Genomic DNA, 27,701 nt, shown 5'->3' on the forward strand with positions numbered 1-27,701 from the left:
TATTGTATGTCAATTATTCTTCAATAAAAAAATAATAAAATTTAAAAAATAAAATGAAAAAAAAAGAGACTGACCACCTTTTTCATGGGAAGCCACCACAACCATGTCCATACTATGCTTTTTGGGCGCTAGAAACCCATCAAAATTGGCCTCTTGACAGAGACTCCAAAGAAAGAGGTTAATTAGTGATCATTTGCAGGGTTTTGTTTAGATACAAGAAAAGTTATCCCTTGGAAATGGAGCTAAAATTCTTAGGGCCTCAGCCATCTATCACTGTCAAACAGGCAGGATTTAAATCAATTGCTTAGCGTCGAGAAGTTTAAAGATCTGAGTGTAATCCTCTCTTTGCGCTTTATTACCAATGTTCCTTTTCTCTTGAGTAATCTAATTTCTCCAACCAAGGAAATTGAATGTAGAATCAGAGAAGGAACACCAATTGCTCCTCCTGCCTACTGCCACTGTCACCATGACACTGTCTGCAAGAAGAGATAAACTGTTTCAAATGCAATCGTTGCTTACTGAGTCCAGGAGGCCTTATAGCTTTCTTTACCGCCCATCCCCACCAAGGTCCCTTTTCTGACATGGAAGAGAACAGCCAGAGATGAGGATGGCCTGCCTGGCTACTGGCAAAACAGGCCCAGGCCCTGCCTTCCAGAACTTTCCACAGTAGCCCATAGCCCAGTGGTTAAATGTGTGGCTATGGAGTGGGCCAAGCTACAGGCTAAATCCCAGAGCTGACATGTACTTTTGGTTTGACTGTGGGTCCTGGGTCTCAATTAAAACCCACCTCAATGGGTTGTGTAGATTCAAGGTAATATGTGGTGTATAAACCCTTAGCATAGTTCCAGCGTTCAATAATTCGTGTAATAATTATTAATATTATTGCTTTTACACAGATCACAAAAAAGGAGGACTAATCCAACAAACACCATTTAATTGTCTATCACTGGTTAAATATATATCACCTCAGTTTAACTTCCCACACTAGCCAGGGTAGGCAGGGTAGCCGGATGGTGTTGTCTTGGATGGGCAGCCCTCTGGGGCCAGCGGCCCTGTGAATTCAACATGGACTCTCTAGTTCAGTGATACAGTCTGTCCCTCTGCCCTCTTCCATTTGTTCGCCTTGGTCTGATGGTCACAAGGTGCAGATGCCTTGCTACAGTATTTGCAAAGTCCTCAGACTCTGTCCCATCACGTTCCTCCAGACGGGTCTGACTTAGATTCAAGGGCCCAGCCTGGAGGCCAAGGTGTTATACTTCCTGGTGAGCCACTGCTGAGACTCTGGTTAGATTTCTGTCTGGCATACTGCAGTCCACCTTCTGGCAAACATTCACTCCTCCCCACGATGGTTCAGGTGCTCTATGGGGGAAACTGTGTCCCCCTAAAATGTGTATGTTGAAACGCTAAACCCCAGTACTTCAAAATGTGACTATATTTGGAGATAGGGTCTTGAAAGAGGTGATTAAATTAAAATGAAGCTATTAGAGTGGGCCCTCATCCAATTCCGACTGGTGTCGGTATAAGAAGAGGAAATTTGTACACAGAAGGACCCCAGGGATGTAAGTGCACAGAGGAAAAGCCACGTGGGGCCCTGTGAGAAGGCTGTCGGCAAGCCAAGGAGAGAGGCTGCAGAAGAAATCAACCCTGTAGGTACCTTGAGCTCAGACTTCCAGCCTCTAGAACTGTGAGAAAATTAATACCTGTTGCTTAAGCCCCTCTCCCCCGCAGTCTGTGGTACTTTGTTATGGCAGCTGGAACTGACTGATACAGACCATTTGTATTTCTCAACAGGCAGATGCTTCTGCATTGTATCACAAGTTAAAATAAACCCTGTGTACTCATTTTTATGGTGGCTTTGGGAAATTGTCTCCAGCCAATGATATTCAAGCTGTCACTTGACAATGCCAAAGAGGGAAGACCCACAGCACTTGACAGCATACTTTTCTTACAGTCTATCGTTCTTCCTGAAGAGACCCCCTGGCTCCCAAAGGTGAGGCTGGAGCAGACAGTTACTTCTTGTTCACATTTCAGCTTCTTCCCATGCTAGGATTCTTCCATACATTCAGTTTTAGGCACATCACTGGAATGTTCCTCTCATGAATATGCACTAAAGCACTCACAAAAGGAATTCACAGTTTCTAGTCCCAGTTCCTACACTGAGCAAAATGTTTCACATCTGAGGCACTTTCGCGGGGAGTTCCACAATGTAGCTGTCACCTCCAAATACAAACTATATTTTAAGCTCCCTAGATGTGCCAGAGCCCCCCTATGCCACATATTGCATTGAACAACCTGGGGAGAGGGGACAGTTGCATAGACTCTAATGCTAATAGCACATTCTACAGTTGTGCAGTGCACAACCTATACAGCTGTACAAAGTGGCCCTGGAAGAAACTATGTCTCATAAAATTCATCTCCCTTCCAGCCTCATGCTGTGTGACTAAAATACCCTTTATAAATATTATCAATTTGCTGACATTTCTAAGTGAAGTATTCTCCTCCAAAAAGAAAAGTCACCAAGGCAAGAAAAAGGCTCTGGTGAATATTAGATAAATACCACAGCTCCTTGGATCACACTGTGTCTTCTCTGGACAATGGGAATTACCCAACGAGATAAAATGACCTGATACACAGTTATCTCTGGGAAGAGAAGAGACTTGGTGCTGCATGAGGTTGATGTTCCTCCTCAGTCCACATGTTTGAGCATTACCCTACAATCACCTTCAGACTTTCATTGTTTACACTTAATAATGACTTTGTTCTGGGGCGCCTGGGTGGCTCAGTCGGTTAAGCGTCTGCCTTAGGCTCAGGTCATGATCCAGGGATCCTGGGATTGAGCTCTGCATTAGGCTTCTTGCTCAGTGGAGAGCCTGCTTCTCCCTCTCCCTCTCCTGCTCCCCCTGCTTGTGCTCTCTTACTCTGTCAAATAAATAAATAAAATCTTTAAAAAAAAATAATGACTTTGTTCTCCTCTAATTTCTATTTTCATTAGGAACCTCTAAGTACATCCACACTTATTTATTGGTTAATGGTTGCCTTGTTCCTTAGAGCCTGTGCAGATGAGCTGGTAAGAATGCATTGACAGGGCTGTGAGCAGGTGAGGTCTCAGAGGGAAGCACACACCTCAGGCTTACCGGGCATGCACCACTTGGAGACTGAGACACAAGTAAGAATGTCTGCTTGTTGGTTTAAGATGGCATGCACCGCCAACCAAGCCCAGGTACCCACATCAGCACGTCTCAACCGTCTTTCCCTATCCACCAAATACATGGACATCAAAACTGCAATCAGAGGTTTGCTAGATCAGTGGGGATGTCGAGTTGTGTAGACTGATCTGTGAGATAATACGTCTACCCAGAAACAGGAATGGTGATGCTTTTGGGGCAGCAGACACTCTCCACTGGACAGTGTTTGAAAAGCACAGCCACTCCTGGCTCTTTGAGGATTTTCTTTGTTCTATTCTTCAGCCTTACTCTCCCCCTTGGTTCCCACAATTTTTCACCAAACCATAACTTACAAGTGAACAGGTATCTGCTAAGTGGGTTCCGAAGACTCCTGCTTGGTCTCCTTAGGATCAGGTCACCTGATTACAGTTTCTTACTGTTCCAGACTCCCGGGTTTCTCATCAGTGGATACTTGCTTGGTTTACACCACGATTGGGTTTTCCTGATTTAACTCCCAAACAGAAACTTGTCACCTGTGTTTGCAGGGAAACATCAAACTCACTGGCCCTTTCAGGTCTCCTTCCTTCTTTTAAAGGACTGCTGAGAGGACGAGACCACGCATGACATTCTGTGACCGGTGCTCAGCACGAGGAGCACTCAGCAAGCACCGGATCCTTTCCCCGGGGGAGCGAAGCGTGTATCAGAGCTCTGCACACCCAATCACACCATCAGAGGGGAAGGGGGAGATGTGGATGCCCCCGAGAGAACTTCTGTTGAGTGACTGTGGGGATCCAAATTCTAACCCAATCCCGACTCCCAAATGGGATCCAAATGTGGGAACGCCTTGAGGGAGACTGTGGGAGTGGCAGGCCTGCCATGGATGGGGATCTTTGGGTGCGGGGGGCTGGGGAGGAAGGCGGCCCTTTGTGGCCTGACCAGTGTCCAACCAGATGGGGACAGTGACTGACTCTCCCAGCTGACAGTGAAGCTCTGGCCAGTTTCCTCTCTACGAAAACCTCTATGAGGAGAATTACAAGGAAATTCCCTCAGGGGACATTTCACCCATGCGTGTCTGGGGTCCAATGTGGAGCCCCATCCTGCATCCTCAAATCTGCAATCACTTACCACAGACAAATGGGGCAGCTGGAGAGACTGACTGATGCCCGTGGTTCTACATTTTCCATCTGCAGCCTGTAAGCTTGAAGCATGGTCTTCATGGAGAAAGCGATGCCCCTCGCCTTTAGGAATGAAGATAGAGAGCTGGGGTCCAAGGGCCTTCCCAGCGACTATGTTGGCAAACACAGTTCTGTGTGGGGCACCTATTGCATACCGGGAACTAGGTATGGTTTTGTGTCTGTGTGATCTCGGGTCCCTACAACACCAGGGGGCAGGTGGGGTAAGTAGCTGATCTGCTTAAAGATGACAGGTGGTAAGTGGCTAGACCAGGATTTGAACCTAGGTCTGACAACCACTTTCGTTTGGCCAATCTGCCAAGCACCTGTAGGGAAAGACAGTGGCAGCACAAATAGTGTAAGATTTCCTAAACTTTGTACTGGGCTCTGTCTGCTGTGTCTGTCCCCACTGTGATTAGTTGAGGAAAAAAACACAACAAAATAAAAAACCTTCAAACAAGAGAAGCCCATCTGCTTGTCTTTAGCGTCAAGGAGAAGAGAAATCTCTCAGGATCAGTGGGGCCAGAAGTGGGGAAAGGTAACGTCTAAGGGGTGGGATTCTAGAACCTTTGGAAGACAGAATGGGAGAGTCTGGGCGTCAGGCCAGAAGAAGCTGCACCTCAGGGGCTCAGTGGTAGAAAGACTCACGCTGGCTCACACCTGCTCCCAAAAACAGAGAAATCCTGATGTGGAGAAAAGAGGGTCGAGGGCACTGATACTTGAGGGCCCTGTGGCCATTTCGTGGACTTTAGCATGACACACATGCAGAGTCATTGTCCTTTTTCAGAAAAAGTTATACTCTTTCAATTTTGACAATACTATTTATTTTTTTAAAGTCCCTTTGGTTGTTTTTATCCTGGAAACACCGGATCTGAGGCTGGGCCAAGGGAAACCACATTCAGGTGACGACTGGTCCTTTGGGTCACTTTCAGTTCTATGAGCCCAGAGCGTTTGGGGAGATAGGTCTGGCTCCTAATAATATACTGATCCATAGGATAATTAGCTGTAACTGCCCCCCTCGGGTTAATCTTGGTGCCCTTGGTGTATGGACGACCTGGCGCTATCAATGGGTCTGCTTTAAGAGCCCCTCTCCATGATGCCTCCAAATGGGGCTCATTAGTTAGGGGCAGCCAGCACCTGAACTCCAAGAAGGCACCACTTTCAAGATGCAGGGCCTCTCCTGCAAGTGCAGGAAGCCTTCCCTGATGGTTACCACCCATAATGGCCCCACCTTTCCCCCCACTGCCTTCCTCTCTCTCAGTTAACAGTATGTAACAGTTAAGTATCTAATAGTTAAGGTGCAAGTATGTCTGACTGTTCCAGAGGTGTCTGCTTGACTTCTACTATAAATACTTTGAATTTCGGGAGGTGGGTGGGAGTAGGGGGCTGTCTTGTAGTTGGTTCTATGCCCCACAGGCCAACCCCAGAATCCAGCTTACATTCACCAAATCTTAGCCAATTCTCTGGAATTCTGTTTGTCCTCAAAATGGCTTTCTGAACCGTCCTAGATGTAGGCCTGCTCCTGAGGTTCTTTTTCATGACTCCTGGTTTCACTTATAGTATATGGACTCATAAAAATGAAGAGAGAGAAAGACAAAGACAAAGGAACAGTGACTAAGGTAGGAGAATTAATCCTGGAATTAAAACTGGTTCCTTGGGACACTCCTCTCCTGCACATAATAATCTCATTTTGATTAACATTGCCCCATTAGGGAACAGGTACAGTTTGAGTGCAGTAATGGAGAGATCAAATTTGGAACCGTCACTAAGCTGTCAATGCTCTTTGAAATATGTTTTCGACTTTCATTTCTGTCTGAGCCTCCACTGTTCTTCCAGCCCCCTCTGTGCTCTGAGCCAAGCCTGTATCTCTCCAGAGGAGAGATAGCCTATGGGATGGGCAGACAATGGGCTTTAGGGTTTGATGGAAATGCATCTGAATCCTACCTCCATGTCCTAGGAATTAAGACTTTCCTTGCAGCGCTTCTGCCACGATTAAGGGAGTTAATAAATGTACATGTGCCAGTGCACACAACAGATGCTCAATACATGGAAATGGTTTGTTTCGATTCATATCATTGTAAACCCTGAACATACCTTGTTGTCACAGCTGCTTCTGCCCTGCATGAACACCTCTGCTGCTTGACATCCTACCCATCCTTTCAGTCCTAGGTTAACTGATACCTCTTCCAGGAAGTGGTCCCTGATTTCCAAATCAAGTAAGATATCACACATGAAAATATGACCACGTTGTTTGTCTAGTCAAAAACCACAGGGTGATTCTCCATTGCCTGTGGGACAAAATCCAGCCATCTCTAATGAGAACAACAAGGCCCTATATGATTTAACCCTTGTTCCCTGTCCTTCCCCAAACTCCACCCTTGTTTCACATTCCAATCATGCACACCTGCTGTGGCTTCCTGAATACAGCCAATTCCCTCCTATTCCCCTACTGCTGGGGGCTGCACCATCAAACTCAGGTGGCTGAATCAACTTGCGCTTGGATTTCTGGGACACAAGGCATGCAAAATGCGGGGTCCAGTCATAAAAGGACTCTGGGAAAGGTTCTTTCCTTTGGAGCACATGAAGAATCATGGCCAAGGTCCTTGAGGGTCTTGCTTCTGCATCTTGCAAATATAGCACTCTTGAGTTCATCTGAAGTCACCCTCATGATGACCGTGGAAGACGTGCTTGGGTCTCCATCTCCCAAACCAATCCATCTAGACTGTCTGTCTGTCAGCAGCCTGGGGTCAAGGGAAAAGGCATCCCTCCCACAGGTAGATCAGAAATCCAGGGGTCTGTCATTGCTAGAGCACCGGGGAAGAGTGTGGCCCCCAGCAGAACCACATCTGGCTCAGACCTGACTTGTCATTTTCCAGTTCTGGGATGCTGGCTATGTCTCTGAACCCCCACTTCTTCATCTGGAGGAGGGGAATGGTCGTAACATTCCAAACTGTTATGGGGAGGAGTGCCTGGCCTACAGCAGGTGTTCAATAAACGTTTACTACTATTAGAGTTTCTGGAAATAGTGGGCAATGTTTCCTCTGACATGCCCCTGGACCATAACAAGCATTTTGGGACTAGGTTTTATGCACTGCCTGAAGAGAATGATCCAACCACCTTGGATATATCTTTAGTTCAAACATTAAAAGGTCAAAGTTATGTCCTCCACTCTCATCCTTTCCCTCCAGAAGCCTCCCTGTGGAATATGCTTTACCGAGTCTGTTAAGAGAGCCCCTGGAAGGAAGAATCTCTGTGTTCCAAGGAACATGTTCAAGAAGTCAACCTCTGCAATTTTGATTCTTCAGAACTTTTTATATGATGTGTAGGTTATGGTATGGGAAGATCTAAGAACCTGGAGACAGAGGACCTGAGTTCTGTTCTAGGCCTGGCCCAGCTGTTAGCAGTTGAGCTGTGTGATTTTGGCTAAGTCACTTAGCCTCTCTGAGCTTCAGATTCCTCATCTGTAATACAAGAGTGTATACCTCACAAATAAGATAATGAGAGGGAAAGTGTTTTATAAACTACAAAGTATGTTCAGGTCTAAGATTCTTGGATTTATCTCTTTTCCTCTTGGCCTATTCTACTAGAGGTCAAAAATGTCTTATCTACAATTCCAAAATGCAAAAACATCTGAAAAAACGATACCTTTTGTAACTCATTTGGCTGCAATACTTGATCTCAACTGATGTGAGCTATTTATAGACCTTATTTAACCTAGTTATGGTGAATATTCATGTTTTACTGTGGAAATAATGTATTTGAAAGTGCCATTCCAGTTACCCCTGTGTGACAAGAATGCATGAGATATTCTGAAACACATCTGGACCCAAGAATTTTGCTTAAAGAATTATGGATTTATATCCTAGGAATAGATCCTAAGCTGTCGTCATTCATGTACCATTTTCGTGACTTTTATCATATTCTTTTACCACCCGTATTATTATTTGCTTTATATATTTTAATGGACTCATTTTTTCAAATGAATCTTTTTTGAAAACACACAGTAAAACAAATACCTCATTATACATTAAAAATTTTTTTTCTATGCAATCCCTCCATTCACCCTGCACATTACAGTGAACACACCCCACACTTCAGGCAACAGTGACCTCCAACCGGGACAACTATGTTAGCTCTTAAATAGAACACGAGTGATAAGGGCAACATCGCCAAGTTCAGACTCATCTTTGAGGCTCTCAATTATCATAAATATTCAGCAGTTTAATTCCATAGCTGCAGTCATGCTGTGAGCAGTGCTCTCAGTCAAATCAGCTGTGAAGGTCTGTTGAGAAAAACCATAAACTATCCAGTAGAAACAGATGACAGGTGAATCTCCTAACAGCTGAGGTGTGGGAAGTTCTCTCACAGATGCTCTCATCGATTCTCATCTACACCAACAGCATCATTTAAAATAAAAACCAGGCTCACACAGGTTGAGAGCTTCCTCCAAGATCTCAGAGCCACAGGAAGAGCTGAGAATAAATTGAGGGGCCCGCTGCCAACCTAGGGTTTTCTGTGCCACATCGTAAGGTCTCTCGCCCACACCAAGTCAGGTCCAGCTGCTCATGGTGCTGCTCATGCCACTTTCTACATCTGGATAATATTCACAAAAGCTGCTCGGCTTTCATAAAACCAGCCAGCTCTCAGCCTCAAATAGTGCCCTCATGGCTTAGCTGTTATCCTTTGCCAGTTCATGAAAAGGCTCTGCAATGTTTGAATGGGTCTAACAAGGCTTTTAGGGGTTTTGAGAATCTTTAGAATGGACCAAGAAATATGTGACTTTATTAGTGTTTTCTACAAAACTGGGGGAATAGAAGTTGGTGGAACTGGGGCAGTGCCCAGATAATCTGTTCCAAGGCCACATAAAACATCATGATTTAGCCTTTCGGCAAGTGTGTTCCAGAAACCACAATTTCTAGAAGAATCAAGAATTTCCCAGATTAGCTAAACAAGTAAAGGAAAGTCAGAGGTGATTCTCTTTTATCCATTTCACCAGAATTAATTACTAATAGTTCCAACTTTCCTCTTTTTTCCCATGTGTAAGATCATGAAAAGAGAATTACACTGGGTGTCCGGAAGCCTGGGTCCTAAGTTGTGCCTGTGCCCCAGGACCCATCTACCATCCATAGACCACAGAAGTGGCCTGCAGTGTAATCTGGAAATCAAGGTGCTGTGGTCAAACAGACATATGTTTTCGTCCTAGCTCTGCCCCTTGGTCAAGTTCTTTAAATTTCTCTGAGTCCCTTCTTTCCTCATCTATGAAACTGGACTCAAAGGTGTTAACGAGGATTAAGGATTAAATTGGATGTAAAACACTGAGCACAGACCTGGTACAAAGTGAAAGGTAAATAAATGGTAGCTGTTGTTGCTGGTGTCAATTGGGATAATCTGAGCCTTCGAACTGAACTATATGAACAGGTATGATGAAAGGCTCTAGTTCTCAATGATTATCGATTTATTGCTCAGAACAGAATGACTGAGGAAGCATCATGCAGTTGATAGATAAGCTCATCACAATTCAAGTTGCAAATGCATGAATTCTTCTAGCTTTGAGGAGCTATTCATAGTGCCTTGAAAGAAACAAAAAATCAACCAGCATAGCTTTAAATACGGCCAGTCATGGACTGTCAGTGGAAAAGGAAGTCAGGGCAAATGGGGATAAACATCATCAACAAATAATTATTATATTAGTCTGTGCCTTTGACTTTCAGGACAGAACATTTTACCCAGCTGTGTCATTTGAGTTTCACCAAATTACTGTCCCTGGCTCTCCTTTCCTGGAGGGAAACAGCCTAGAGTTAAGGAGCAAGAGGCCAGAGGAGACATGAGAAAACCGTGCTAGTATTTTGTGAAATGGACTCAGCTGAACACCTGCATCAGGGTGACCTAGGTGTTAAAATGCACATCCCCCAGCCCCAAATGAATGAGACTCTCTGGGGTTGGGTGGGGGTAGAAAATACGCATTTTAAAAAAATTTTTTAAAAGATTTTATTTATTTATTTGACAGACAGCCAGCGAGAGAGGGAACACAAGCAGGGGGAGTGGGAGAGGAAGCAGCAGGCTCCCAGTGGAGGAGCCTGATGTGGGGCTCGATCCCATAACGCCGGCATCACACCCTGAGCCGAAGGCAGATGCTTAACGACTGAGCCACCCAGGCACCCCCCAAAATACGCATTTTTAACAAGCACTCTTGATGCAACCAAAACTTTGGGAACTACTGATTGTAGGCCATGTTACAATCATGCAACAAATGCCACACATTATTCATGTGCCGTCTCAGTAGGCAGAAACCCATGGCCCAGAAGCAGCAAAAAAACAAGCAAACAAACCATCCTAGGAATTGTATAGCCAAAAAAACAGAGGTGAAAACAAAGTATAATGGTGCCCCAGGGCATGTGGGGTCAGCCTGCTTGGGGACACACAGGGACAGGTGTCAAGAAGGTCTTCCCAAGGGCAAGCTCCACCTGCATATTTTTAGACAAAATGCGTGCAGTATAGAGGTTACTGGGTAGACACAGGCAGGACGCACAAGCAGAACGAATAACGTGGCGAAGCAGAGAGATGTGAGAGAGCCTCTGGCACATGTGAGGAGCCACAGTGATTCTTTCTGTGGCTGCAAGGCAGGGAATGAGATTTCGAGGGATAGTGGAAACTCTTCTTCTCAACTGTGCAACATTACAGATATGCTTGCCTTCCGCAGAGAAGAAAAGCCATTTGAAGTTTCTGGCATTAAAAAGCATAAACAAATCTCTAGGCTCTACTCTGACTTGATTTTTTTTCCTTTTCCTAATTTTAAAGCACACTGGCATCCTACCCCAAATTTCAAGGATATGCTAAATATAGTCGGCTCTACCATAAGTTTCTTTCTTTGTCTTAAAGTCTCCGCTGTAACTAGCTTGGCCTCATTGTGTGCTGCCATTTGGCTGTAAGCTCCTTAAGAGAAAAGATACCATGTCTTACTGTGTTTGGGATCCTCACTGCAATAGCCTTCCATCTTCACTGTCCTTTGGGGCTCTAAGTCCCTCTCCTAATTTAGCCCCAACCCACTGGATCACTCTCCTTGTTTGATCCCACATCCACTCCAAACCTAAATTCTTTCATTCCTTAGTCTGCAGAAAAAGGGGATCCTTTCTTTCCTGGGCTCCGAATTCACCCACACCCCACTCTAGTTTCAGGTCCAAATATGTGATGTGCATTCAGTTTGCACAGTGGTTGACTCAGGGCACCAGGCATGTGGCATTAGGCGCTTTGCTCAGTCTGTCACCACATCTTGATTGTCCTCTCCATTGCTGGTTTTTCCTGGTTTGGAGAGTCACTGAATTTTAGGGCTGGAAAGAATTTTTGAGCTATTCAGGATAACTTTCTTTGATTCACTTCTTTTTTTTAAATTAAGACATTTCTTGAACATATACATTGCTAAATCCTTCTTACGGTTCTTTTAATTCTATTACCAACCTTGTGAGGTAGGGATTATTATGGCCATTATTCTGCCTCTTCTATTACAGATTAGAAAGCAAAAGCTCAGAGAAGCTAAGTAACTTGCTCAAAGTTACCTAAGCGATAGAGCCAAGACTCAAACTCAAGTCTGTGGGCTCCAAACTGAATGTTCTTTTCATTCTTCAACACTCCCAGATTTAGGACATCTGCCTTGTACGGACTCTGCAGCCCCATCCACTGGATCCATTTACCTGTCCTCTCTCTTATCCTGGTGTCTCCAAAAGGCCCTCAGCTTTCACTCTTTAAGCTCTATTCTCTACCACCATTTACCTCCGATTTGATTCAATCTAGAAGTTTCCTCTCCTCCCAAAGTTACGCTCAACAACATTAGCATGAAAAATGCAACCATGATCTTGCTCTGGAAGGTCCTACGTGCTGTCTTTATTAAAATAGTAAAAATTTTCAAGATGCCACATTCACATTTTCTATTGTGTACCTATGCCCTCATCCCTAACAAAACTATATTGAGCCACCCATAAATTACTTTCGGAAGAGGAGAATTCTTTACTGCGTGGACCTAGATGTCATTATTTTCTTCCCTTATCTGAGATTACAATAGGACAGCTTCTGGTCTAGTGGGTGGGTCGTGAAACTAAAATTAATTCTTTTGCGTCAAGATGCTTTGTGAACTGCATCAGACTCGATACCTGTCAGGCACCACCATGGTCATAATTCCACTTGGTCCCTCATAGTACCAGGAGTGCTGAAAGTGGCCTGACCGCCCTGCACACCCAGAACTTCCCCTGGGCCTGAGGAGCAGAAGCTGCCATCCAGATTTCATTTCTACTTGGAATCTTCCAATGGGCAGAGCCACAATATTAAGGGAGTGCATGCATACTTCTCTTTTTTCTAACACCTCCTTCTTTCCTGACGTTTCCACCTTTCCCTTCTATCATCCAATCTTCCTTTTGGGGTCTAACTACAAAATTTCCATTCCTCAAGCTCCATCCCAACCTAGTATTCTTTCATCTTTCACTGGCCGTACCATTTCTGCAGCATCCGGATGTTACCAATTTCAATATCTATTCTTTTTTCTTCAGCTTTGGTGTAATTTTGAGAAATAAACTCTTGAGAGTTGAGAGAGATGGGCTATTTTTATTTGAAGCAAAATCCTTCACTGGAACTGCTATCTGAGGTAAAGAAAAAGACTTCTGGAAAACAAGGCATTCAATTATTCCCATAGCAACAAGGGAATCATGCATTGCTGTACGGCCCAATAGATGTTTATGGAAATGCCAACACCTACAAAAGGATTATAAAGCAACAAGCATAGGAATTAGAGGCCAAGGATCTAGACAACAGAGAACCACCTCTGTCATTAACCGTATATGACCCTGAAGTTCTCAGAATTCAACTCCTTGCCTATGAAATGGGGTAAGGAATACCTGTGTGTTCAACGTTGTTGTCTTAGCCAAATAAGATAATCTGTATGAAATTTCTTTGTCAACTAAAGAGCTCTAGATATATTATGATCACTCCATTTGGGCAGATAATGCTGAGGTTTTGAGGTGACAGCAACCAAAGATGGATGATCAAGTGAGGCGCGCACACACACCAGGCTTTCTGGACCATGCTCAAGGTGGCGGAAATTCAGACAAAACCCATAGCAGGTGTGTGAACCTGCTTCCCACTGCATTTGAACAGAATTCAAGTACCCAGCACGGCCAAACTTCAGGCACTGGAAGAGAAACCTCAGTCTTTAGGCTGTGGGGCTTTTAAGTTGCATGGCAGAGAGAATACAGACCCCTCACATGGTGAGCTCAACAGCTAGAGTCCAAACCTGTGGTCCCAGCTACGGTGTGGCAGAACCTTGGCACTGTCCTTATGTCATTACTTCAGCACTCATCAGTTGAAGAATCAGGCTGGGTTCTACCATAAGTTCATTTGCTTGTCTTAAACTTTCAGCTGTAACTGGTTTCTATGGAGTTTTTCAGAGGCCAGCCTGTGAGGAATCAGTCTGGGATAAGTTAGCCCTTACTTTTCAGTAGATTAATAAAAAAATACTTTTTTCCCCCAATATGAGTTCTAAACTTTTTGAGTTTAGATAAAACTTTTTGAGTTGAAGATAAAAATAGCAGGCTTACTGGGGATAAAGGGTAGGGTGGAAATATGGGTGAGGTATACAGCAGCAACAATGAGCTTGCTAGTTCTTCACCCCAGAATTAGGCAGACCAGCTATCAAGTCACAAGCATCTTTTATAAACCATGGGTCTTTCTGGGCAGGAGCAAAATGTTTTTAATAAAATTACCAAGTGATCCATTTCTCTGCAGAGAAGCAGATCCCAAAGGAAACCCAGTAAGTAATGACAAATTCCCCCCAATCCAACCATCGTGAGTAAAATATGGTAGATACACACAGCCCAGGGGAGGGGAGGAGTCAAGCTAGTAATTGAGAAAGGCTAAAACTATTAAAATAGATAGCTCATAAAGAAATAAATGCCATGAGATGAAATATCTCCTCTTAATCGATTTTGAAGAATCCAGTGAACTGCAGTCAGTCCTATTTCCCAAGAGAAAGGAGGTGTGTCTCAAGTTTTCCACTAAATGGAAGTCCCATTTCCCCCCATGGATGTTTAGTATAACTTAAGACAATAGCTATCCAAATGACAACACCATTTTCATGCAAAGTCTCACTCCATCTTAAAATAAGTCTGTGAGGAATAATAATAGTGTCTAGTACTCAATTTGCGGATGAGCTAAATGACCAGGATCAAACAACTAGTGAACAGAAGACGCGGGACTTAGATTTAAACATTATTTCAGTGAAACTATAAGCATTTCGTAGGACCTCATCAGCTTTAAAGAACATGCAAGAAAACTACTGGGAGGCTCTAAATCATTGTACTTCAGCGCAGTTATTTTAAGGGTAGTAGTGCTGCAAATAACCTCAAAGCCATGTGTTTGATCTGGGTTATCTTTTGGTTGCTTAACTTCATCAAAGGTATGTCTGATGGACTGAGATTTCAATACTTAAAGCGAGTGAGTGTAGAAAATATTTTTTTCTGTATTGCATTTTGAATTTCTAAATTTTGCAGAGACAAAGAGAAAAGCTGAATCTTAAATTAGTAAGTGAAACTATTTATTAGCCGTCTGAGAGGGAAGAATATTGCAGGAAGATATAATTATAAAACCTGAATGTAGCTGGGATCCAGCTTAGTGTTCAGCCTGTTTATAAAATATGCCAAATATCAGATGGCATGCAAAGGGTAATGTGTTAATAGCAAACAGACAAAACACTGGCTACAATTTCCAGGAAAGATTAAAGAATTTGGACTAAGCTTTTGGCAGAACCACTCAACAAAACACTTTTTCTCTCGAAATCCAACTGCTTAGAAATAGAAAGGACTTGAAGGAAACGAGGAAAGTTTATTTTAAGCACCTTAAGCATTGTTCTTTTTAAATCTTTCATTTTCTGCACAGAGAAAAATAAATACAAAAAGGAGGATACCGATCACAGAACGTTTACTTTGTAAATTTAAAGCCCCTAAGTTATCCACCTTCTCTCCAATTGCCTGTAACAATGCAATCCTATAAAATTTGAAGAAAAAGAGCCTAGAATATGGAATCAGAAGAGTTGTATTTAAGTAAAGGTCTAGGGGCACCTGGGTCGCTCAGTCAGTTAAGGGTCTGCCTTCAGCTTGGGTCATCATCCCAGGGTCCTGGGATTGAGTCCCAGGTGTCGAGCTCCCTGCTCAGCGGGGAGTCTACTTCTCCCTCTCCCTCTGCCCTCTGCTTGTGCTGTCTTGCTCCCTCTTCCTCTCAAGTAAATAAATAAAATCTTTCTTAAAAAAAATAAATAAATGTCTAGCTGCTTAAAGAGCTTTGCAACTGTTCTCATCTATAAAATTGGGGATTGTATTACCTTTCCTTCTTTGCCAAAAAAAAAATGCTATGATTATTAAGATATTCTGATGACTCATCAATGGTTGCTATTTGCTTTTGCCTGCTCTGGAGAATATGGTTTTAAATGCTTTGCAATATATCTTTTCTACCCTACTGCTGCAATGATGCCTTTTCAACTTAAGCTTTTTTCCACTGACTTTTTATTTCTCTTAGCATCCAGGAAAAAAATCAAAACTTATTACACAGTGCGCAAAGGTCTGCGATAGTTGCAAAGAAAAACACGAAGATAAATAAGATCTGATTCCTACCTTCAAGGAACTTGTAACAGAAAGGATACAGGTACAAAAAACATGCCTGCGTTAATAAGGCATTATCTGGAAGACTAGATCATTGCAATAATGGTCTCTAATGAATAATGCCTTCCTGTGTCCATGCCCCTTTAAGGTATGACATGGCCATTTCCCACACTAAAGGATAGAGTCAACTTCTCAATTCCCTTGAATTTGGGCTGGTTTTGTAACTTGTCTTGACCAAGGGAGGGTGGCAGTAGTTGCATGGCATAAAGTCTGGAGTGTAGGCATTAGGAGACCTCATGGTTTCTACTCTTACTCTCTTGGAACCCAACTGTCATGTAAGGAAGATTTGGTTAGACTAAGAACTGATAAGAAAACATGTGGTGAGAGAGATCCTAGTCTTCCATCCGTCTGTGCCCAAACCATCTTAAACCCTCCAGGTTCTGCCAACTCACCAGCTGACTGCAGCCATATGACTGAACCTAGGCAAGACCAGCAGAGAAATTGCCCAGACAGCACACAGAAATGTGAGAAATAGTAAATTATTGGTTTTAGCCCCTAAGTTTTAGAATAATGGATAACTGAGATATCTGATAAGTACTATAATGGACATGAAAAGTGATTTGGGAACAAAGAAGAGTTAGAAATTATTTCCTGCTCAGAAGATGTGGGGTGACAGTTAAAGACAACTTTATAACAACGAGTTTTAATGTTTTTCCTTTTTTTTCTTTTTTTTGGGCAGCTATTTTTAATACAACTTTATTGCAAATATTTATAAATTTGATGAGTCTTGGAATGTGTCCTCACCATAATCAAGATAAAGAATGCATCCATCACCCACACATTTCCTTTCTAAGTGGTTGTACCATTTTACATCCCTACCAGCAGTGTTATTATGTACCAGCTGTCCCGCAGCCTCATCAACCCTTGATATAGTATTTTTTTCAATTTTAGCCATTCTAGTGAGTGTGGTTTTAATTTGTATTTTCATGACTAATGACATTGAGCATCTTTTCATGTGCTAATATGCCATCTGTATATCATGTATGGGTGTTTTACTAGATTTTGTCAATTGATTTTTTCATCTATTGAGATAACCATATAAAGAAAATATGTTCTTAAATATTCATAATTTTCTTTCTTTCTCCCATTCTCTACCTCCCCTCTTTGTGAGATTCCACCTACACATTTTTAGAGGCATTTCATTGTGCCCACATGCCTCCAAAGGTTGTTCCATCACTTTCTTCTTCCTATGCTTCAGTGTGTATTGTTTCCTATCGACCTATCTTGCAGGTCACTAATTCTGTCTTTTGTGTGCAAATCCACTGTTATATCTAATGTGTTGTTAATTCCAGATATTGTATGCAGTTATAGAATGTCCATTTTTTATTAATTTCATAGAATAACTTTCTGATGAAGGCCTCTACCATTTTTCCCCCTGTAACTTTCCTCAAACAAAAATAACATAGTTATCACTATAGTGTACACCTGAAACTAATATAAACATCACATGTTAACTATACTGAAATTAAAGTTAAAAAAAAAAAAAGAGGGGCCTAGGTGGTGCAGTTAAGCACCTGACTCTTCGTTTCAGCTCAGGTCATGATTTCGGTGTCTTGAGATCATGCCTCACATCAGGCTCTGAGCTCAGCGAGGAGTCTGCTTAAGTTTCTCTCTCCCTCTTCCTCTATCCTTCCCTGCGCTCTTTCTCTCTCTAAAATAAATAAATATTTTGTTTTAACTTTTAAAAAAGAAAGAAAAATAACGTATTTTAGAGTTCTTATCAGCTAACTCCATTATCTGGATTATCTGTGGGTCTGTTTCTTGTATCTCTTTTTTGCTTAGTTTTTGGTCATGTGGTCCTATCTTTTGGCATGTCTCAGAATCTTCAATTAATTTTCAGGTGTTATACATAAAAGTTTTACAGGCATCTGGTGATATCTTCCTCCAGAGAGGTTCATCCTTCCTTTTGCTTGGACAATACAGTGTTCACCCTGATCCAGCTAGAAATCATGATAAATCAAGGCAGAGTTGCAAACCTTGGTATAAGGTTTCTTCTACCTTTGCCCTGGCCTTCAGAATTTTCAAATGATAACCCAGGCTGTTCCCCATATCCCCTTCTTCTAGCAGGTTCTGAATTTAATCTTTGTTTCATAAGGCTCTCTGCTTAATTTTGTCTTCTGTCCTAAATAGCTCTACAATTTTGCAAATTTTCTGAGAGGGAATTACATATGCTTGAGGCTTCTGTATATCTCTACCAAAAGCTCTCTTGGTTTCTGTCCCCTAGAAGCAATACTTAAAATACACAAACCAAAATTATCAGCCTCCTGACTGCAACCAGAATGGACAAAAGCCCCTAGGCTAAAAGCAGCTTTAGAAGTCAACTCACTTCTAAAATGTTCACTCCTCTCTGGAGTCCCGCCTAGGAAGGTTTCCACTACCTTCAAATAGATGAGCTGAGAGATGGTGGTGGTGGACTTAATAATTTCTAGCAACTAGTGATGTTGATGCTTGTATACTTAATAATTTCTAGCAACTAGTGATGTTGATGCTTGTATTGTTTATTCTTTCCCTTTCTGAAGAGAAGTGGGTATTGCATCCTTGGTGTGTAGGGGCAGATACTTTCTTCATTTATAGGATATCTGATACCAGTGATCCAGTTTAAAACTTTATACATATAGTATATTCCTGGAGTTGAATGCAGTCACTGTATGGAAACTCAAGCCCACTCCCCTGTGGATGGGTGTTTTCCATATAGAGAAAAAGGTGGTAGCTAAAATGGTAGACTGTGATACACAGCTAGGCTTCCCCCAAAATGTCCTTCCCTTCTTTCAACTTTTGGCTGTATATTCAGGCATACAGATGGGGAGATTTACAAGCATCTCTTTCAGTTTAGTGTTCATATGATGGAGGTCTGATACATAAGTAGATGTGTCATGTGGCAATTTAAAAGTTGGTTCAAGCCCTTTCCTTCCTAGTTCCTTCTTCCTGGATAGACTGCAGATGTGATAGCTGGAGCTGAAGCAGCCATTTGAGATCATGAAGTGACTACTGAAAACAAAAACTAATTACATGAATGAAGCAGAAGGATGGAAATCTGGGCTTTGCTACTTTGTGGAACATAACCCTTATACTAGCCCTGGACAACATGTCACAACAATTTTATATGAGAGAGAAATAAATGTCCATCTTGTTTCAGCTACTGTTATTTTGGGGTTTTGTTACAGCTAAACCTAAACTAATTAGAAAAGTTCAGGATGGCAGTTCTCGAAGTACGAAAGTGTGGTCTGCAGATTCCTAGGGAGCATGTGAGGTTAAAACCATTTTCATAATATACTAAAACCTTATTTACCTTTTCCACAGTGGTGACATGTTCATTGATGGTGCAAAAGCCATGATGGGTAAAAGCACCAAAATTAGAATGAATAAAGACACTAGTAATCATTGCATTCTTCAATGCCATGCACTTGCAGCTGGGGGAGAGGGAGAAGAAAAGCTTCACTCAGTGTCCTTCAAAAAGCAATAAAAATTATTTTAAATATTGACTGTTGAGTGTCTTTTTAATATTCTGTATGAAATGGCAAATGTGCACAAAGTACTTCTGGGGACACCAAAATATGACGGTTGTTTTAGAGAAAAGCAATTATGAGATTTGTTTTGTGAGATAAACTTGGTTATTCAGATGTGCATATTTGGCAGATATTTCCTCAAACATGAATGTAAATGAACTGTCAGTTCAAGGAAAATTAATGGTATGTGTTCCCAATGATAAAACTTAAGCTTTCACATGAAAACCACCATTTTGGGAAACATGTATCTGCCATCTGAATTTGAAAGCTTCCCAATACTTAAAAGGTGCTTTTTTAAATGATATTACTGGTCATATTATACATGATTTTTAAATTTTATGTGGGAAATGTATTAACATTGGCAAGATCTGCATAATTTGGTGAACCAATAATTTCCAAATGCTGAATGCACGGTGTTATAAAATCATGCAGTGACAAATGTTCAGTCAAAGTGTAAGGTAGATCAACAGGTTTTAATGTAACCAAGTGCAAAATTTCACTAATATGGTTTTGAATTCTACAGTGCAATGAACCATGTAGAAATTATCCCTTGTACAGTGTTAGTAGTGTCCAAGAATAAATCTACAGTCATATAAAAAGGTTATTAAAATATTCTTCCTTTTTCCAACTACATATTTGTGTGAGGCAAAATTTTCTTCATATACTTCAAACAAACAAATATCAAACAGATTGAATGAAGAAACAGATACAAGAATCCAGCTGTGTTCTCGCAAGCCAGGCATTGAAGAGATCTGTAAAAAATGTAAAACAATGCTACTCTTCTCACTAAACTATACTTTTAGAAAATAATCTTCATAAAATGTGTTATCATTTATGTTAACATGAAATTGGTTTATTGTTATTTTTAAATAAATTGTAAATATTTTTGTAATTTGTCAATTTTAATTTCTTTTTTTTTTTTTTAAAGATTTTGTTTATTTATTCAACAGAGATAGAGACAGCCAATGAGAGAGGGAACACAAGCAGGGGGAGTGGGAGAGGAAGAAGCAGGCTCATAGTGGAGGAGCCTGATGTGGGGCTCGATCCCATAACGCCGGGATCACGCCCTGAGCCGAAGGCAGACGCTCAACCACTGTGCCACCCAGGCGCCCCTTGTCAGTTTTAATTTCTAATGCAATAAATATGTTTCTAACCTTCATAAACAAGCTCTTTGAGGACCTTAATATTTTTTTTCAGAGCTTAAAGCAGTCTTGAGGCCAAAAAGTTTTAAAATCTTTGGTTTGTGATACTGAGAGAATTTGAGATACAATTACAAAGCTGTCCTCTGTGAAATAATGAGATCAGGAAAAGCACCAGCAAGCTCAGAGTTGGGTAAATAATGCCCTACTCAGAAAAAAGAGGAGTGCAGATAGGTTCTAGGAATTGTAGACTAATATACTTGATATTAATCCTCAGGGGAAAGATTAGAACAGATTAAACAGAAAGTAAAGTGGTCGCCACTGGCTCCCAACACAAGTTCACTAAAAATAAATCATGCCAAACCAAAAAATGTTTGTTTCCTTGATAAACAGTAGAACAGGAGATATATACATACCATATTTCCCATTAATCATTTGACTATCTGTTACAAAACAATGGACCAGAGAACTGCCAGTAGAAGATGAACCATGAACCAATCTACCTGAAGCAAAATGTGGGAAGTTCAAAAATGATACAGAACATGACCCAGGGAAGTGTTTAGTACTGATACAGAATGGGCCGGGAGTCAAGTCAGAATTCAAGTTCCTAGAGAGAAGTGCACAGAGACGTGGGTGGCAAGGATTGACCCATTAAACAAATATCTACTGTATGACCATGTTTCAGGCACTGTACAAAGCATTACAGATAGAAAACTGAACAAGCTGGATGAAACCTGTCCTTTGTGGCACTGACATCTGAAGCACAGTCAGATCTTTTCCTTCTTATGAAATGGGGGTATGAATTAGTATGGAAGAAAGAACAGTTAAAACTGTTAACCATAAAATGAACTAAAAATTAATTTAGATTTTTTCTCCTCCCAACTGGGGGTAAGGGAGGGAAAATGTTTGACCCATATACTTTAAAAATAGCAGCACAGGACATAATATACATTCTAAAAACTGCATTTCCATTAGTCTGGGGTTGGGGAAAAGAAGAAAAAATAAGGAAGAAAACAAATGCACTTGAGACAAAAGGTAAAGAGATGCAGAATAACCACTATTGTGCAGGAATGGTGACGGTGGGGTTGACAAGCAGGAGAGAAAAATTGTAATTCTAATTAAAGTACCCCCAGTTTTTTTTTCAACTAACTCTCTTGAACTCCATGTGTATCTAGCATCTGCATAACTATTTTATAATGGTAAAGCAGTACACAAATGTATAGCTTTCATATTAGCAAATACCAAATCTTTACTGAATTTCACAATTCTCACAGAAAATTCCTTTATCAAACAGTTTTTGAAGGTTCACCCCATCTCCCCTCAAAAGTAGTTCCTTTGACTTTAACTCTTCAGTCACCACTCTCACATTCTATTCCTGTAAACAAAAAGTTTGACTTGGACTTGTAGTTGTGGGGAAATCATGCAATCTCTCAGGTGCTTACTCTTTTTAATGGGTGTCAATAAAAATATTGTTCAAATTTCTTTCATTCATAAACCTGTCAATGCCATTAACATAAATTTTAATATAAAAACCAATACACAACACTCTGTGCCTCATACTGCTGTCAACACAAGATTGGTAGACACTAAAAGTCCTGAAGCTTCAAAATTATGTATGTCCTTGCTTTAAGTAGTACTCCATTTCTGAATTAAAGAAGAAAAACCAATTTCAGTGTTCCAACTCATATACCAATAGCATTTATTGCTTTGGTAAAAACAAGTGATCTGTTAGATTTCATTATGAGCACAGAACAAACCCTAAATAATTTGCGGATGGGTTATCCACAGACTTTATGAATTCCCAGGTAGCTTCCCCAGGCTTCTGGGCCATTTCCCTCTACTGCTGTCAGTAAATATGCAGGGAGTATGAATTTTTCGTTTAATGCGAAACAAATGAAAAATCTAACAATACATTCGAAAGTGAAATATATCTCACATGTCTGAGATTTTCTTAACATGTATTGTTAATGTTCTCACTTCTTTCGGGTCTTCCCTGACCACTCTAACCTTCACATATGACCACCAGTACTCTCCATGCCCCTTACCTTGTTTCATTTATCTCTAGAACTTATCACTGTCTGCAATAAAAGATATTTAAGCGTATATTTGCCCCACTGACACCCCCCAACCCAGAATAAACTTCATGAGAATGAGGATGTTCTGGCTGTTCGCTCAGTTCCTTGAGCAGTTCTTAGCATACAGTATGCACAGAATTTCTTAAGTGAACCTTGAGATTATAAGCACAATTCCCTTAGGTTATCGGTAAGAAAACAACTCCACAAATCTGAAGGTAAAGGGGAACCTAAGCAGAGAAGAGACATTACAAAGTCCATACAACTGATGCCTATTGCATAGTAACTAAGAGCACAGGCTTTAAACTTGGACAAAGTTGGATTCCAGTCCACTTATTAGTAGTGACCTCATAGGTCTAGTACTAACTCTCCATATAAAATTTACCCAGTATAAAATAGGGATAATAATAGCACCAACTTAATGTTGTTATTTAAAGTGATTAAATGGGACAGAGTATGTAAAATACTTACACAGCAGCAAGTGCTTAATAAAAGGGAGCTAATATTATTATCATCATTATCACCATCATCATCTCACTCAGGTTCCATAACCTAATATTTCCCAAAAAATTCCTGGTAAGACTGGCTATCTAGTTGCTCAGTCTACACAGCTGAGAAATGGCAAATTAGACAGAAAATGGAGCTGCCAAAAGCGAGAGCAGTAAAAAGTTGGGAGGAAAATGGAAGTTTTCCTGAGGCACTGCATTACAGCACAATAATAATGTCCATGCAGATGGTATTTGGCCACTAAGAAAAAGATGACATTACATTTAATACATTCTTTAAGATGGCAAGAAAATATAATTCTAAAATTAGGAAGATTTACTTCAAAATGGCTTACACAAAATTTTTGTGTGAAAGATAAACTTCCATTACCTTCAAAATTCACCTCCTACCGAAAAGGAGTAAATGAGGCGTTATTCTACAGAAGGCTTGGATATCTCTGCTGTAAAGACCCATCATTGTGATTTATGCCAATCTCTCTAGTGTTATTTTTGACATCCTATTAAAGATCAAACTGTCTCAAAATAGGATCATTCTTCTCTCATAATCTGTAATGGATCTCCAGTGTGGATTTCAGGGAGGTACTAAAGAGTTCCATTTAACTGTCTCAGTGACATTGCTACAACCCTGTAAAAAATCTACATTTATTTATTCTATTTCCTTTAGTGACAGAATAGCCAGAGCCCTCTCTTAGAGATTAGGAAGAAAATAAAATTTCAAGATCAAAACCACATTCCAAATTTCTTAAAAGATATTTTTTTGTTCAATTCCTTTGTAAAAACATTGGTCACCGTTTAACATACAGTGGCAACAAAATGCACCCAATTCACATGCATCAACAAGTCAATAAATCATAATACACAGACAACAGGAATTTCAAACAAACAGTACTAAAGTAGCTCACGCTGTATTTAACTATAGTTATGGTGCTTCCAATAAAGAAATTACTAATATGAGAAATAAGATTCCAGTTTCAATCTGAAATAAGGTTATTTGTGACAAGTACCATGAAGCAATGATTTTATGAAGTCATTATCTTAAAGGGAACCACTTTTCAGAAATCACTTCGTGCAAAGCACCAACACTCATGTAGAATAAGATCTTGAAAAGATGTGTACCTTAGGTTAAGGACGAAAGGGCTCTATTTTTTGAAAATTAATTATCTGAATGATTCAAATATTTATTATGCCCCCAAATTAAAACATCTTTCAACATGAAGGTTATATATGCTATGTTTTGAGCTTAAATAATTCTGCAGATGTTCAGCTAAACTGAAAGGTTCTGTAGGACTGGATTATTTTCCAGAGCAAAAAGTGAAAACCAATAATCAAAGCCCTTTCTAAACTCACAGGAAAGGATTCTGGATATGGGGTTTAATTAATAAGAAGAAAATTTAAGCACCACAATAAAATAGTTTTTAGAAAACAGAAAGGACTGGCAATATACAAGTTAGGAACAAATGCACTTAGACATCTAACAAAAATTGTTTAAATAAGCACTCCAATCCTGTCAGCTAAAATAATTAAAAAAATTCTTTTTGGTGTGTATGTAGTACTACATGGAAGATAAAAAACCACAATTCTGTTTGAGAAGTTCTGTAATTCCACTTTGATCAAATGAGACTATTGTATTATTTGTACGTAATAAGAACGTCATATAATTATTTTTATATTATATGATTTATTTTCTTCTTTTCTCTCAAAAATCTATGATTAAAGGATAGCTCTAAATTATTTTGAAGTGCGCAGAGGGTAATTTATGACAAATTGCCTTGTGGGAAAAAAGAGCCCCTCTGAAAATAAGAGGTCAAAGTAAATATGTGCAAATGAAATTTTGAACTAAGGTAACTATAAATACAGCCATCTTAGAAGTTGCCCTTCTTTTGCATCTATTTAGCAACAAAAACAATTTCAGTGGCCCAAACAGTTATTTTAATTTCAGTTTTTTCTCCTCCATGATGTGTTTACTCTTACAGCTAAGAGTAATTTTTTAGCATATATAACAGACCACATGCTAACAAACTTTAAGGGCTCATAAAATTAGACTTCATGACTCATATATAGTTGTACTATATATATCAGATGTGCAAGGCTGAAAATAAGCAATTTCAACCTAGAATATGATTTAAACATCACAAAAGAAGAAAAAAGACCAAAAAAAAAATTTCTCCTCACGTAACTTCTGACTACTAGACTATTCATAGCAAAAAAGCAAAATATAAAATATTTAGTCTTCATCTCAAAGTAAGTTATCCAGAAATAAAACTCACTAAACAAGATAAGACATCAGGATTATGAGTACGGAGTACTCAGATTCATCAATTCAGATGAGAAGATGCTTTGGGGAAAAAGAAATCCATCCCAAACAATAGAATTTGTATCTCCTTAACCTTCCAAACACGACTTCAGCTTCACCACTTATACCATAAGCCTTCTCAACAGTTCCTATTTTCTTTTTCTCTAAAAAAATTTTTTAGCCTCTTAATTTCCAAGTGTCATGTCAAACCCCGTATTTTACCCTAATTCTACAGTCCCCATTTATAAAAGACCCTAAAACAATCATTTTCTTCCCCTTTGGAGCAGAAGCTACCATGTAATGATTCAAAATTGAGAAATTAAAGATTAAAAAAATCAACTGAAAATAACACACTGATTAACATATACGGTTTTATGTAGTAGGGACACCACATTAATTACTCATTCTGATTAACCTCTGGCTCTTGAGACAGTGAGGTCAGAAAATTAAAATGAGTAAAAGATACTTAAAATACTTAAAGTGTGTGTCTATCTTGAATTAAGAGTTTAAAAAATGACAAAAATGATATGATTGTAAATGTTCAACGTAAAACAGTACAAAACTGATGTTGCCAAATAGAGTTTAAAAAAACCCTTAACTTATATTAAACATTTTACGTAATGTGGCAAAAATCTCAAGGCTGAGTTGTAACTAGAGGACAACAGCGATGACAGAAGATCCTTTCATGCATGCACACACATGAAGTAACAAATACGCAAACCCCAACTCAGTACAGTACGTCAATGACTGATACTTAAATGATATTTTGATATATAAAGAAAGAGAAAAAGGTTAAATGTTGACTGCCATTGATGAAAAAGCATTTCAACAATTTACACAAAATGGATACTAAACATTTTTAAAAAAGATGTCCTAAGAAAACCAAGCCACAATAAGTTAGTGTTTTCCATAATACATGCTGAATTATTTGATCCCATATCTATACACTGTTATTGTCTTAATTCCTAAATGTTGTGACAGCATATTTAGTAATTGAGGTACATTAGTTTACATCTTTTTATAGATATTCTAAGAGGGTTAATTTTTCTTTTCCAGTTTTTCATCTTCTTCACCTCCTCCAAAGAAAAGCAAAGGAAACATTCCTAGAATGCAGCCAATAGTCACCCCAACAGCTTTGCCCTAAGGAAACAAAAGAAAACATTTTTTGAAAGTTATTTTATCCCGAAAGAAGAATCCTTGCCTAAGTATCTACGATAAACAATTATTATGTATTATAAAATTCAGTTGTAATTGCATTTCTTTTGATCACAGTAACTCAAATATAAAAATAAGCCACGTAGGACAAAGGAGGCAAGAATATGCAATGGAGAAAAGATAGTCTCATAAATGGTGTTGGGAAAACTGAACAGCTACAGGCAAAAGAATGAAACTGGACCACTTTCTTACACCATACACAATAATAAACTCAAAATGGATTAAAGATCTAAATATAAGACCTGAAACCATAAAAATTCTAAAAGAAAACATAGTAATCTCTTGGACATCAGCCTTAGCAACATTTTTCTGGATCTCTCTCTTCAGGCAAGAAAAAACAAAAGCAAAAACACACAACTGGGACTACTTCAAACTGAAAAGCTCGAGCAAAGGAAACCATCAACAAATGACAAAGCAACCTACTAAATGGGAGAAAATATCTATAAATGATATAACCAATAAAGGGTTAATATATAAAATACATAATGAACTCATACAACACCAAAAAACAATCTGATCAAAAAATGGGCAGAGGACCTGAACAGACATTTCTCCAAAGAAGACACACAGACGGCCAACACATGAAAAGCTGCTCAACACTACTAATCATCAGGGAAATGCAAATCAAAACCACAATGAGGTATCACCTCGCACCTGTCAGAATGACTAAAATCAAAAACACAAGAAACAAGAAGTGGAGAAAAAGGAACCCTCAGGCACAGTTGGTAGGAATACAAACTGCTGCAGCAACTGTGGAAAATAGTATGGAGGTCCCTCAAAAAATTAAAAATAGAACTACCACATGATCCAGTAATCACACTACTGGGTATTTACCCGAAGAATACAAAAACACTAAATTGAAAGGACATATGCACCCTTATGTTTATTGCAGCATTGTGTACAATAGCCAAACTATGGAAACAGCCCAAGTGTCCACT

The 27,701-nt window shown here is 40.0% G+C and overlaps 1 protein-coding gene across 5 annotated transcripts in view; it reads right to left on the reverse strand.

Annotated features, from left to right (window-relative positions):
* The window catches only part of TMEM65 (transmembrane protein 65), a 117,525-nt gene that overhangs the window by 36,802 nt on the left and 53,022 nt on the right, over positions 1-27,701 (reverse strand). For 2 of the 5 annotated variants that reach the window (XM_034668590.1, XM_034668589.1), the window contains exon 7: positions 21,902-26,688. The exons of the other annotated variants lie outside the window; for them this stretch is intronic. In XM_034668590.1, the coding sequence (XP_034524481.1) occupies positions 26,587-26,688 (102 nt within the window). In that variant the 3' untranslated portion in view covers positions 21,902-26,586. Of the gene's footprint in view, positions 1-21,901; positions 26,689-27,701 lie in introns of those variants that run through there. 5 annotated transcript variants of the gene reach the window in all.

This window comes from Ailuropoda melanoleuca, chromosome 9 (genome assembly GCF_002007445.2).
Source record: "Ailuropoda melanoleuca isolate Jingjing chromosome 9, ASM200744v2, whole genome shotgun sequence".
Lineage (NCBI taxonomy): Eukaryota > Metazoa > Chordata > Mammalia > Carnivora > Ursidae > Ailuropoda > Ailuropoda melanoleuca.